Source organism: Anastrepha ludens, chromosome 5 (assembly GCF_028408465.1).
Source record: "Anastrepha ludens isolate Willacy chromosome 5, idAnaLude1.1, whole genome shotgun sequence".
NCBI classification, from domain to species: Eukaryota; Metazoa; Arthropoda; class Insecta; order Diptera; family Tephritidae; genus Anastrepha; species Anastrepha ludens.
In genome coordinates, this window is record NC_071501.1 from 127,764,456 (window position 1) to 127,779,517 (window position 15,062).

Below are 15,062 nucleotides of genomic sequence, written 5' to 3' on the forward strand. Positions count from 1 at the left end.
AATTTCGTCACATTGGCGGTGTTATGAGTTGGCAGTTCGGCAAATATGGTTTGCTGTGACTTATTTCTGTGCTTTTTAACCTATATCTGTAGAGTAATGCTATTCCACTGGAAGAAAATATGGGTTAGCTTCCCTTTATGGCCGAATTTGTTTCGCATATAACGTTGCAGTGGGCGGGCCGAAATCAACGTTTTTCACATAAGCACGTTGCTAAGGGATCACACTTTTGTCTAAAAAGTTGACTAATCTCTCCATTACTACCGCAATGTGTTTGAATGTTGGGCGGAGGGGAGAGGACGTATCACCACCCACCACCCCCATTAGAAGGAGCAAAGACCCACCATTCTAACTATGAAAGTCTTAATCTCTTAGGGTCCCTATAGAACTCTATGGAACTCGAAGGAATAAGAATGTATCATAATTTTTAATATAATATATGTAGGCCCACGTACTTAGAGAGTACAATTAAAACTCTCATAGTAGTAATGGAAGCCAACTCAAAATATTACATTGAAAACTCATATTATTAATTGCAGGATATAAAGTAATGTGGTCATTTTTATTTCGCTGATTATGTCATAAAGTACCCCATTTATTGCTCATTAGGTTAACCATACCGGCCGTTCCAATGTTTGAACGATTTTAAATTCTTTTAATAAAATAAAATCCAAGTGCCAAAGAGTTCCAGTTTTGAAAAAAAAGAATAGATTTTTGGAAACGTCCATTCAGGCCACGCCCCCTTCTCCTTCGTTCACGGTCTCTTTAGCTATCGGCCATATCGAAAAGTTTCCCCGAAATTTTCATTGAATTATGATATTTTTGACTAGTAGTTACTTCTTTCTTCACATTTTGATATTTTAAAATCAAACTTCGTGCGTCGCGGTCAGATGCCAATTGTCAAACAGCTGATTGTTATTTTGCCAACTACTGATAGTGAAGTGCCCGAAAAGATTTTATACGTAATACTGTCAAGTAACGTACCAACGAGCTCGGATTGAATGCCCCAATTTTTTTCGCCATTACTTCTAATATTTGTATGGATACTGCACCGACATTGCTATAATTCGTCGGATGTTAACATTTGCTTTAAGTCAATTTTATGCACAAATACAATATATAACTTTTAATGCAGCAATTTTTACAACTCTAAAAATACTGTAAGAGGGTTTGAAACCGCACTGTGCTTTTTACCTTACACAACTGAGAAAAGGAATATTTTTAAAATGGCAATGCAACAACGAGATGTCGGTGTCAGGGACTTCGTGCTCCTAGACCAAATAACAATGGAAAAATTTATGGTTAACTTGCAAAAAAGGTAAGTGACACACTCTCGCAGCAATATGATTTAAATTATATGGCAATTATCCAATTTATGCGGCACATGGAGAAATTTATAAAAAAAGTCGAGGGAGGCGTATTGACCTCACTATTAATAATCTGAAAGCGAATTGATTGTTTTCTCCGTACAAAAGTTACTACCAAATACCACTTTTAACGAGGTAATATATGTTAACCATGTTTTCTACAAAAACTCGGTGAATATTGGCAATAACTTAAATATATTGCTAATAGACGGAGAGCTGGCGGCCGCGGAGGTACTACGATAACACCTCCGGCTAGAATTTTGAGAAGTGGTTGGGAGAACCATGAAGCAGTGCCATTTGCAAGGATTTTGCTCAAAACCCCTGCAAAAAAGACGTCAGACAACTTAAAGTTGCAAAAAAAAGTTGCTAAAAAAATGTTCGTACCTCCGGCTGAAAATTTGTAGGCTTACTGTTTGAAGGTCACAAATGCTGTATATAAATCGTCAGACGTCTAGATCGCTGCAAAAGTAGTGTCAGACGACCCCAAATTTGTAAATTTTTTTCGAAATTTTTTTTTTTTTTACCTCCGTCTGACGTTCTCACATATTATAGTGGGCACTATTTTAAGTGTATATTTAAATCGTCAGACGTCTAGATCGCTGCAAAAGTAGTGTCAGACGACCCCAAATTTGTAAATTTTTTTCGAAAAATTTTTTTTTTTTTTACCTCCGTCTGACGTTCTCACATATTATAGTTAGCACTATTTTAAGTGTATATTTAAATCGTCAGACGTCTAGATCGCTGCAAAAGTAGTGTCAGACGACCCCAAATTTGTAAATTTTTTTCGAAAATTTTTTTTTTTACCTCCGTCTGACGTTCTCACATATTTTAGTGGGCACTATTTTAAGTGTATATTTAAATCGTCAGACGGAAATACCGCTGCTAAGTCATCCTACAATATCCGTGAAGTTCCGGTCTGCCTGAATTTTTTTTTTTTTTTCGGAATTTATTTTTGTTACCTCCGTCTGACATTTTTACATACTATTGCAAAAAGCATTTCAAGTACACATTTAAATTGTCAGACGAAAATACCTTGCAAAATATCTCTGCGATATCGCGAACTTCCAGTCCAGATTGCTGAATACAGTTTCATCATTTATTTAACTTATTGAAATACTTTGTTGAGTTACTATACGCAATAAAAGAATATCAATTGAAGGGAAAATTTTAGGCATGTGTCGTACATATAAAAAGTAAAAGATTCTTCGTCTGAATAAAATAAAAATGTTGATTTCGGTGTATTGTAGAGAATTATTATTGAATAGTTTGTGCGCTTATATTAGTAAGTTTGTTTAAGAAAAAAAAAATATTATGACTAAGTACATGACACAAAAAAAAATAGTTTCATCCCAATCTTATTTGAAGAAAAGTAATTTTTTTTCTATTTTATTTGTAAAAAAAAATAATTTCATTTCAATCTTATTTTGAAGAGTAGTAGTTTTATTTTAACAAAAGTAATTTTATTTCTATTTTGTTTGTAAAAAAAGATAATTTCATTTCAATTTTATTTTGAAAAATGTAATTTCATTTTAATTATATTTAAAAAGAATTTTTAAATAGTAATTTTTTTTCAGTTCTCGTCATTATCACTGTGAATGTTGCTGGTATCGGAGTCGTTGCATTCATCATCGAACTCGTCGTCTTCGATGATTATATCCTGTTCTTCATCCTCATCGGATGCGTATTGTCTTTCTGCCTCTGCAACATGATCGAAAAAATTAAATAATTAGATTATCATTAGAATTCATGTGATATCGATGATAATGACTAATAATATTAACATACCTAAATTTGTTGGCTGTTGCTGTGTGTCATCGAGAATAATATCATCAATTGCTGACGGCAACTGATCACCTTTAAACCATGTAAAATCATATTTTCCATCCTCGTTAATAAACCATCCATGTTCCTCGAGAAGTTTAGTTGATGGATTATTTTGGTCCGCATTTAACCATAATTGCGCAATGTAACTTGTCCGTAGCAAGTGTTGATTTAATTCATCGGCACACAGTGGAAAATTCGACGCGCCAGTGGTGCTAATTTTTTTCTTGAATAACTCGGATTGGTCATGGTGTTTGTAGTTGGCTTCGAACATTACCAGACGAGCCTCATTCACTTTCTGCACTCCTTTTATATTGTATATGGTGCAGACGAACTCCTCTATTATTTGGTATGTTGCAGGATCAACATTATTCTCTCCCAGATCTGCGAAGGCTTTCTGGATATTCGGATACTTCTTTAAAATCTTCCACGGTCTGATCTTGCCTTTGCCATAAAAGGCGGGATTATAATCACACCCAGTGAACGCATGTAATCCAGGTAGAGCTTTACAAAGTTGTTCTCCTAAGTTGGCATGTAACTGAGTAACATTGATGTAATGTTGAGAGGCACCAACGCCGACATGCTTCCATATTTTCAGTGATTTATCCAATTTATACATATTACCTAATAATATAATCAATACATCCGTATCAGCGCTACGAATTTCAATATTACACGTCATTTGAATTTTTGATACGTGATAAGTGATTTTAGTATCTGCCTCTTCATGCAAAGGACAAGACAAATCCGTGTTGATGGATCGTACAACTTTGTTATTAACAACTTCGAAAGAATAGCATTGATCGAAGTTTATATTCAAAGTTTTGTTTCTGATTAAAGGGATAAACGAATCGTCCGTCCAATAATTAATTAGAAATTCGACCAATGCTTCTTTAAAATTACTACACCTCAGATCTTTGGAAAAATCTGGTGACCTTACTTGCTGTGGCCCTGCAATTTCATAACCAGAGGAACTACCTCCACGTAAATCACGTTCGCAGTCCTTGATTGACGGATGAAAATATCTATCAAATACGACGTCCACTCTTTGGGCATCATTGCTTGTCAATGTTCGTAATACTTTTAGCGCGATTTTTCCATAACTAGCGGGGAGGTCTTTCATTAAGTGCAGCATAAAAAATCCATCGAAAATGACGACATCCATGTGTGGTGGTTCGGAATTATCATCTATTTCCTTCATCAACGTTTTCATCAGCGTCGATTTGTCTGTTTTACATATAATGCCATCAATATGACACAACGACATAGGTATTGGTGTCAAAGGATAGGTTAAAATTTTTGCCAAATCAATTTTTTTCTCCATGGAAATGGCCAAAAGACGTCCAAACAAATCGCGCTGCATTCTCACTTCCTGAACTTTAACACCCAAAGCGAATTTCTTTTTTTTTCCACCTGATGCAAAATTGTGTAATACATTTTTTTTGATCGGCTTCTCGAATTGCGTGGAATCTGAACAACATTTCGTTATGAAAGCTTTACGTAATGATTCACCTTGACGTTCAACATCGATTAAAAATTCCGTTATGTCTGACGAGGCTGCTTTTCCTGTGTGTATGTTATAGAGTTGTTTTCTGTCAATGTTTGCATCAAATGGGTTCATTTTATTTTCTATTGTTTCCATGAAAGCTCGGAGTTGTGATTGATTTATTTTCATTTTGCTAGTTTCTAATTCTCCTGATATATCCTGAGCAGCTCGTAATCCGGCCTGTTGATATACGTGTGAAATGAGAGTTGAACGAATTCCATGACTCTTTGACCAGCGCTGGCGAGCCGTGATTGAATTGGTGAAGTGAGAAACACCGGTCAAACGTCTCGCAGCATCTGCGTTGATCGTTTGCTCCAGTGTTAGATCGATTGGTTGCCGTGAAAATGGTTTGTTGGTGCGTTTGACACCAAAACTTCCTTCTCGAAGTGATGCCTCCAGTCCTGGGTGAGTTTCGTTGACCTTCAACAAATTGTCATGATATTTAACCAGCCAGCGTGAATAATTTTGCTGATTAAAAGTGAAGAAGAGATTTGCGATATTTGGTAGAGAATATTTAAATAATTCGTAGTCTGCAGTCCTTATGCTTCGAGTCAAGTCTAGGTAATGATCTATCAGGTGTATGTAGGTGGCATAAAATTGTGACTTAGCAGCGGTATTTCCGTCTGACGATTTAAATATACACTTAAAATAGTGCCCACTATAATATGTGAGAACGTCAGACGGAGGTAAAAAAAAAAAAAAATTTTCGAACAAAATTTACAAATTTGGGGTCGTCTGACACTACTTTTGCAGCGATCTAGACGTCTGACGATTTAAATATACACTTAAAATAGTGCCCACTATAATATGTGAGAACGTCAGACGGAGGTAAAAAAAAAAAAATTTCGAAAAAAATTTACAAATTTGGGGTCGTCTGACACTACTTTTGCAGCGATCTAGACGTCTGACGATTTAAATATACACTTAAAATAGTGCTAACTATAATATGTGAGAACGTCAGACGGAGGTAAAAAAAAAAAAATTTCGAAAAAAATTTACAAATTTGGGGTCGTCTGACACTACTTTTGCAGCGATCTAGACGTCTGACGATTTAAATATACACTTAAAATAGTGCCCACTATAATATGTGAGAACGTCAGACGGAGGTAAAAAAAAAATTTTTCGAAAAAAATTTACAAATTTGGGGTCGTCTGACACTACTTTTGCAGCGATCTAGACGTCTGACGATTTAAATATACACTTAAAATAGTGCCCACTATAATATGTGAGAACGTCAGACGGAGGTAAAAAAAAAAAAAATTTCGAAAAAAATTTACAAATTTGGGGTCGTCTTTTTTGCAGCGATCTAGACGTCTGACGATTTATATACAGCATTTGTGACCTTCAAACAGTAAGCCTACAAATTTTCAGCCGGAGGTACGAACATTTTTTTAGCAACTTTTTTTTGCAACTTTAAGTTGTCTGACGTCTTTTTTGCAGGGGTTTTGAGCAAAATCCTTGCAAATGGCACTGCTTCATGGTTCTCCCAACCACTTCTCAAAATTCTAGCCGGAGGTGTTATCGTAGTACCTCCGCGGCCGCCAGCTCTTAGTCTATAACTAGCTTTAACCCGCGGCCCCGCTCGCGTAGGAGTAGTTTTGAGGGATTTAGGATATGGATATAAAAGAATTACCAACAATAATTTCATAGAAAATAATTTTTTATTAATAACAATAATATAACAATACCCGGCATCCGTTGCTATGCCTCGTTGAATAAAATCAAAACAACCAATCACAAAAATATCAAGCAAAATGATTTTTATTAATTTTCTATCTCAAACCGTTTTTGAACTTTGCATTTGGGTCATAGTTGAACAGCTTATGCGGATTATGAAGTCTAGAGTGTGCTATAAATAGTGGGAAATAGGAAAACCTAAGATTTTTTAGATTAAATTTAAGCAAATATTCGATTATTAGTGACGAATGAGAGTGGTGGCGTGGCCTGGGGGCTGTGGGAAGGGAGTTCCATCATAAAAACATGCCTATAACCTTCATTGGGTAAAAATATGAATGTATAAAAATTTTTACGTAATTTGGTGTTGTCGTTTCGTAGTGATGCGCGGACAACGTACAGACATTCACCTTTATAGTATAGATAAAAATCAATATGTTTCAGTGCCGGACGAAAAATTAGCCAAATAGTGTTTGGCAATGCACCTTTTCCGCTGATATGAAACATTTCGAGACGAGTGTACCAACATAAAAAAAAATAATCGAAAGTCGAATGGTCGAATGTACGTAGCCCCAAAATTTGAAAATTCACCTTATTTTTTTAACAGACCTCATACATATTTTTAAACCATTCTACACTTTTCTTGGCTCTGGAGTGTAAGTCATTAGCTGCTTACACACGATCATTTTGAAGGTATGAGATTTCTGTAACAAAGCATCTTCTTTAATTATCAAATGTGCGGTGTTGTGGATGTTTTTAAAACTTTTATCGAGTTTTCTTCGTTCTAGGACACCTTTAATTGTCTTCTTAGTGGATCGGATCGCCTGGTAGCCGCCGTAGCCGAAAACGTCCGAATGTACTTTTGCCATCAAGCTTCTCATAAATAAGCATCTGCCGTTCGGAGACGGCATACAACTTTAGGCCCCATATTTGGTACAGCATCAAGACCCACACATAGAAGTGCCTGTATCTAAAAGACTAAAAATTTCCTCTCTTTTGTTGCTACTTGGTAATTTTGTTGTATTTGAATTGTGCCAAACGTAAATTGTTTAGGAAGTTATTGCTTATCAAACATTTGAGTCATCTTTTTTTCAGAAAAAGTTGTGTTGGTTTTTACCACAAGGGAAGTGTGCTTAATAATTATTTGATTTTTTTGAGAAATTATCTATTGAATTTTTGGCTATGTGGTTCGGTTAACGTGGACATGAAAATATTTATGTGTAGAGGCGTTTTGTCTGTATACAAAATGCAATAAACAAACGTTTTGTAAAAATCTGGGTTTTTGTTTTTTGTAGGAGATGCATTTTACCTCTGCAACGTGTGCGAGTATATTAAACACTAGTGAGTTTTTAAGTAATGGGTATTTCGAAAGGCGCACCTGACTGTTGTTTAAAAATGAAATAAGTAAACATTTAGATTCTCTCAGGTTTCTCTATTTTTATTCAAAGTCCGACTCTTAACAACTATATATATGTATATATGGCGCGTACACTCTTTTTGGGTGTTTGGCCGAGCTCCTCCTCCTATTTGTGGTGTGCGTCTTGATGTTGTTCCACAAATGGAGGGACGTACAGTTTCAAGCCGACTCCGAACGGCAGATATTTTTATGAGGAACTTTTTCATAGCAGCAATACACTCGGAGGTTTGCCATTGCCTGCCGAGGGGCGACCGCTATTAGAAAAATGTTTTTCTTAATTTTGGTATTTCACCGAGATTCGAGATTCTCTCTGTGAATTCCGAATGGTAGTCACGCACCAACCCATTCGGCTACAGCGACGGTAAAAAATTCTGTCATTTAATTGTGCATAATTTTTGTGCCCACTTTGCGCTACTGCGGCAATATTCTCAGCAGAACGTCCAGTTTTTTGTCTGCCAGTCCTTTTTCTACCCTTTCAAATTTCCCACCAACTTTTGAATTGTCGACTCATTCGGACCATTATTTCCACCAAAAAACACAAATTTTGCGATATGTTGATATTGAAGATCGACTATTTTCATAATAAGTTTCAATAATTTTGACGCATTTCTCTGTCCTGTAAAATTGCACATCTGTCTACTTGACAAATGCCAAAGTTGACATAAAAAACGGACTAAAAAAACGGATTATCCACTACTGACATCTATGCGCCATTTTTGAAAGACCCCTTATTTCAATGCATAAATGCTTTGGTACATAAGGTGGAGAAAACCTATGAAGTCGTCACTTAAAACTATTGTTAACAACTACATAAAGAAACAAATATCTCGCAGAATTTGAAATAAATTTCTCAAAGTTCATTTCTCTTTTGGATAATTTTAATATCGAAAATAAAGAGTTGCTGCATTCGGTCCGGACCGAACTTTATATACCTGCGCACATTTTAAAATAATTAAATTTGGCTGGCTGTCAAACAAACTTATAGACAATATGGATTATAGTTTGTAACATCAGACGAACGGACGGAAATTTAGTCTTTAAAGTAGGTCTATATTAAAAAGAACCTGTCTCGATAGGATCAATGCATGCACCAAGCATGGGCGAACTTTAAAAGTGTTAAGTTGTTATCGAGATACATGCATTTACTTAAAAAAGGGCACGGTTAAAAATTTTACTTACGTCGCATTTATTTTGTTGATCAATCATTTGTGCCAAATATGAGCAATTTTATTTTATTTATTGTTCTTTTCAAGTTTCATGAAATATATTAATTTTTGCTTGAGTTGTCGTGCACACGGACAAACGGACGGACGGACATATATGGCTAAATCGGGTCCCGCATCATTCTGAGCATTTTGATATAAATGGGTCTATATTTCTCTAAATTCCTTTATGCTGCTATGTCCAACCGTTAAGTAAAGAAAATTATAATACCCTTGTGAATAAATGCACGCCGGTATAAATTTGAAGAATCTCATAAAATTTAAAATAAACTTTTCAAAGTTCATTTTACCTTTCGATAATGTAAATACTATATTTTAGCGAGGTAAGTTCACTTACCAAGGCGCTAAGGGCCATGTGTGATTAAGCCATAATAACGCAAAGCATTTTGTTGTTTATATTTAATTTCTAAGAATAGACAGATATCTATGTAGTTGTTATCTTTAGGCTGAAAACTATTTATGGTATTCCCTCTTCAACTGAGTCGTAGACTTTTGAATATATTTACTTATAGTTGGCTAAACTAATAATAATATTTTGTGCGTACTGAAGTTTTATTTATTTTTGCTTTTTATAATACAAGTTTTGAACCCTAATAATTTGAATTTTTTAATTAATTAAGAAAAATATGCCATCATATACTTATTTTACATTATTCCGACTGAGAACGTATCAATTTTTAATAGATATAAGCATTGTATATATAGTATGTATGCATATAATTATATTTTTTAAATAAAGAACACAAGAACTAACTAACTAATTCACTATACGGCAACCGTGACTACCTTTCGGAAGTGCGTAGGTTGGCATCTCCGTCCATGAAACACGAAAATGATAGAAAAAGTTGTTTCTAATAGCGGTCGCCCCTCTGGCAATAGTAGACCCTCGAGTGTATTTCTGCTTTGAAAAAGCTCCTCATAAAAAAGCATTTGCCATGCGGAGTCGGCTTACAACTGTAGGTCCCTGCATTTGTGGAACATCATCAAGACGTACACCACAAATAGGAGAAGGAGCTTTGCCAAACAGCCAAAAAGGGTGTAGGCGCTAATTATATATACTAGGATCGCCCATACGTCGTTATTTCGACGTTATTCGACGTTATATAAATACGGAGAGCAAAATTTAGTCATACCTTTGTTTAGTATTTATAGTCATAAAAAAAAGTTGGAACATATGTATATAAATGGATAGCTTATGTTGAAACTTTTTACATGATATATGTGAATAGATCTAGTAAAATTAAATGTGAAAAATATCCCATTTTACCTGTATTACGCGATCCTATATTTGTGTATTTCAAATATTAGAATTTTTTTATTCATGAATTGAATACATTTAATTTCATGTATTACGGAAAAAAAAATTATTTTTTTTGAAAAACCATAATAAAAAACAATCATTGATTAATCCTTGACCATCATAATTTCTGAATCAAATTAATAATATTATTGTTTCACAATATATAAGTTTCCCGTTGTTTCATCAACTTTTAATATACTTAATATAGGTAAAATAGTGTGATTAATTTTACCTGCACTTATTCACTTATGTATCTATTTTTATACAGTGGGCAAACCGTCTCCATATATGCTATCCATTGGTATATGTTTCAACTTTTTTCTCTGATTATAAATAATAAAAAATGAATATATATATAATTCGGAGAAGAGATTAAACCTCATCGTATCTCTTGTTATTGGCGGCCGCCGTAGCCGAATGGGTTGGTGCGTGACTACCATTCGCAATTCACAGAGAGAACGTCGGTTCGAATCTCGGTGAAACACCAAAATTAAGAAAAAAAAAACGTTTTTCTAATAGCGGTCGCCCGTCGGCAGGCAATGGCAAACCTCCGAGTGTATTTCTGTCATGAAAAAGTCGGCTTAAAACTGTAGGGTGTACACGCCAATTATATATATATATATATATATATACATATATCTTGTTATACTTATTGTATATATCTTTTGTACTTATTGTATATATGTAGATGTATTTACCCAGTTTGATTAAAATAACTTAGTTTAATGCCACAGGACAGATGGCCACGGTATTCCTTACGGAAGTCTATGCCATCTTGAATGTGGCGTACTGGCTTATTGAGAAAAAGTGGCGGGGCAACAGTATTGGAATTTGTAGTGACAGTCAAGCTGCACTGAAAGCCCTTGCTAACCCACGCTGCTCTTCGAAGTTTGTCGGTGATCATAAGACAAAACTGAACAGTGTTGCAAAACACAACAAAGTTAGTCTTATTTGGGTTACTGGACATTGTGGTATTACAGGGAACGAGTTAGCTGATAAATTGGCTAATGTCCATTCTAGGTGTCAATTCTGTCAAGTGATTGCCGTATTACAAATTTAAGTCTTTTTTAAAGGAAACTACTTTTTAAATTTACCTTTAGTAGGACGAAGAACGCGTCCCATAGTTGGAATCAACAAATGCGAAAATGCAAACCATAACATTTTGACAGCAGACCACTGTGCGCTGGGGATTATTCCCTCATCGCTTGCGCCTTGAAACTACAAGTTCTACCTTAGATTGTGAGGTATTTTGTTCGATTTTTGTTTTATAAGCTTCGTAAATAGAAATATATGGCCAATAAAAAATTCTAAAGTTAGTCCCATGTATGCAATCTTATCATGTTTCGTTTTCATACCAAAAGTGTAATTTCAATGGCAAGTACTTTTGATATACTTCTTAGGAATAAAATTTTCCATAACTATTTCACTATCTTATCCAATTGAAATTGTATTGATAAGATTTTAATTTCACACAAACATCATTTAAATTATTAAATTTTTAAGGCTTCTGGACTTCATTAATTTCTGTATTATATGGTATGCAAATTGTAGTTTTGACTTATTTTCCTTCATTAACCTTCGCCAATTAATTTTAAACTATTAATTAAAGCTATTAGTAGTTAAGCGTTCGATTTCGTTACAAAATCTTATGTTATGAAGCATACCAGAGTTTTTCAGCTTGTTGCGCGAATTTATGTCGGTGGTCTTCTTTCATTGCTCATAATTTTTTAACTAATTGTTTTTTAAGCGAAACTAATTATTAGAACTTTCTATTATCCACATACCTTACTTTTTTATTATTATGATTAATGTTTGCCTTGTCTTGCATTGTTATTTAGATATGAGCTAAAGTTACGGTTTTTTAGAGAGTAGAGGGCCGTATTTTTATGGTGATAGGTTAAAATAATGTTTAAAAGTTTTCTTCTTTAATTCAATAAAAAAATTAAATAAACTTCGGTGTAGAATGGATGATCTGAACATAACCCTATTAGTACGAGTGTTTTTGAAAGGTGAGTAATCAGCGGAAAATAAAAAATATCGTTCGGGCGGAAGACAGATTTTTAAGACTCATGCCGGGGATGTTGCCAGATTTTAGTGTATTTGCCTGCCAACTACGATGGTGAGGATGTTAACGCTTGCCGCTCACCGTAAAAAATGTGAAACTATTCATCACCGTTATGTGGCCGTCATATAACAATCGGTGCTCTCGGAAGCAACACTATGAGCTTGCACAGACAACGTCTAGGTAAAGTTATCGTAATATTGCGACACCGGTTTCCAAGGATACCGTAGCTTAATTAAATTGCAAAATTTGTACCGAACATAAAATTATGTATTTATACATACATACAGCTATGGGCAGAGAAATATAATTGTTTCCTTTAAAATCGTTTTACCCGAAAATGGGAAAAGGGCCCGCCCCACTGCTCATTTGAAAAGAAATACATTATTTGGGTCATGTACGAAAGAGGTACAAAGGAAACCAAAATTGCAAAAATAATGAGTTGTTCACGTAAAATGGTATACAATGTCATCAATGTATTAGTACAGAAAAAAATCTGCTGAAGAAATAAAGTTCAAAAGACGCCTACGCGAAAGTCTAATTCAGCAAGGAAAAGTCATCGTTAAGAAAAGTTAGCGTGAAGCTTTTAAGCCCTCTTTCGAGCGATAACGCTGGAAATCAATGAGGAATATAGACAGAATATATCAAGCAAAAATAAAAATGAATTGTATGAGCGTGCTAGCAGAAAAATGCCGATACTGTCGAAAGAAAAAAATATATATCAAGCACGTTTGTCTTTCGCCAATGCCCGTAGAAACAAATACATTAAGTTCTGAAAAAGAATACTTTTACGGGCGAAACTAAAATTAATATGATTGGTTTTGATGGGATGAATTTTTTTCATTGTAAACAAAAGCAATGCCACTTAACTGGTTATTCAAGCATGATAACGACTCCTGGCTGGTGGTGAAAAAAATTATATAAGATTGAGGAAACAAATTTTTAAATACCGATGAACTATGCGAAGAGTATAGCAAGCGTGGAACTACATTCCTTTGGAGAAAGTTAATAGAAAGTTTACCTCACAGGTGTGAAACAGTTTTTAAAAAACCCGACAAGTAATTAACAAACAGAAATAATACCAATTTGAACTAACTTTGATAAAATTCCGATTTTGTGAGCTCTTTCTGATTGTAGATACTGGATTTTTATTTATTTTGCGTTTTTTTTTTGATAATACTGAAATAAAAGAATATATTTGTGCAAAAATACTTGTCTTACTAGGACATCCAGTAAAAATAATCATCGCTATATGTTATTAAGGGGAAATGCGCTATTTCTCTATCCATAGCTGTACATATGAACTTATATGTACATATATAAATACATACATACATTAGAAAATAAATTGCTTCATGATTCATTTGTGGCGTTTTATTATACATGCATGTACATATACGTACACATATATGCGTGTGTGATGCAGTTATAACACTGTTTTTACTTTATGTGGACCTCTTAACCTTATTACAATTACAGCGCACATATCCGTATTTAATAAGCTCCACTCTTTACTTCCGTTTTAACATTTTTTTTTAACATATAGAAACTAAACTTGGTTGTAAGCAAATATGCCTATTTACGCATCAATTCTGATTTTTAATTAAATACTTATCCATCTCCATTCGATGAATGTTAAATTTCAGAAACGTATTATCCAAATTTTAAATCTACAAAATAAAACTTTCAAGCGAATATCAATGGCAACTCTATGTCAACTAATGCATTCGAAATGCTTAGCTTGCTATGCGTATACACAAATAACAGAATGACGTCAGCGTCACATTTGTATTATGTTTAAAAAAGATGAGGGAACGGGGAATACGAACACTGCGACTCTAGCAAAGGAGCGGTTTTCTGACAAGGTTTGTTGCTATATTACAGAACTTAGTCATCAATTTGACTTTGTTTACAATTTTTTTGTTGGCTATATAATTTCGATGCTAGTTAAAAGAAAAGTTCAAGATGGAGGGAGTGGGAACTTTTATGTGAAACTTAGGTGTTTCTAACATGTGAATTTAATATTATTTAAAAAGCGATAAGGTTTTTTTGCAGTCGCGTATATTTGCGAATATGTGATAATTTTAATTAAACATATGAATGTTGACTCATCGGCAAACTGATGACAAATGATTTAAAATCTGAGCTCTTGATCTAATAAATAACTTTGTAATTCCTAAGTATGATCAGATGTTTTTAAAAGCAATTTACCAACACGTATGTACCTACGTACAAATATTATCTTTTGGAAATTTGAAATAAGTATATATGTACATATACATACATATCTATACTTAATATTATAAAGAGGAAAACTTTGTTTGTTTGTTTGTTTGGTTGTAACGAATAGGCTCAAAAACTACTGGACCGATTTTAAAAATTTCTTTCACCATTCGAAAACTACATTATCCAAGAGTAACATGGATTACATTTTATTTTGGAAAAAAAATAGGGTTCCGTAAGATATTTGGATTTTTCGGACACAAACTGAAAAAAATCTTATATATAAAATAAAGTCAACTTTTTGTGTGTGTTCGCTAACCGGCCGTGTCTGCACCGAATTAAACCAAACTTACACACATTGTTAAGAAGGTATTGAAGATGGTTTCCGTATAGTTTGGATACCTATTGGTGGATAGGGCTCGAGATGTAGGT

General features: G+C 34.2%; 1 protein-coding gene across 5 annotated transcripts in view; it reads left to right on the top strand.

Moving 5' to 3' along the window:
* LOC128865025 (unconventional myosin ID) overlaps nt 1-15,062 on the top strand; it is a 42,394-nt gene that overhangs the window by 942 nt on the left and 26,390 nt on the right. For all 5 annotated transcript variants that reach the window (XM_054104893.1, XM_054104894.1, XM_054104890.1 and 2 more), the window contains exon 2: nt 1,133-1,315. In XM_054104893.1, the coding sequence (XP_053960868.1) occupies nt 1,224-1,315 (92 nt within the window). In that variant the 5' untranslated portion in view covers nt 1,133-1,223. The remainder of the gene's footprint in view (nt 1-1,132; nt 1,316-15,062) is intronic.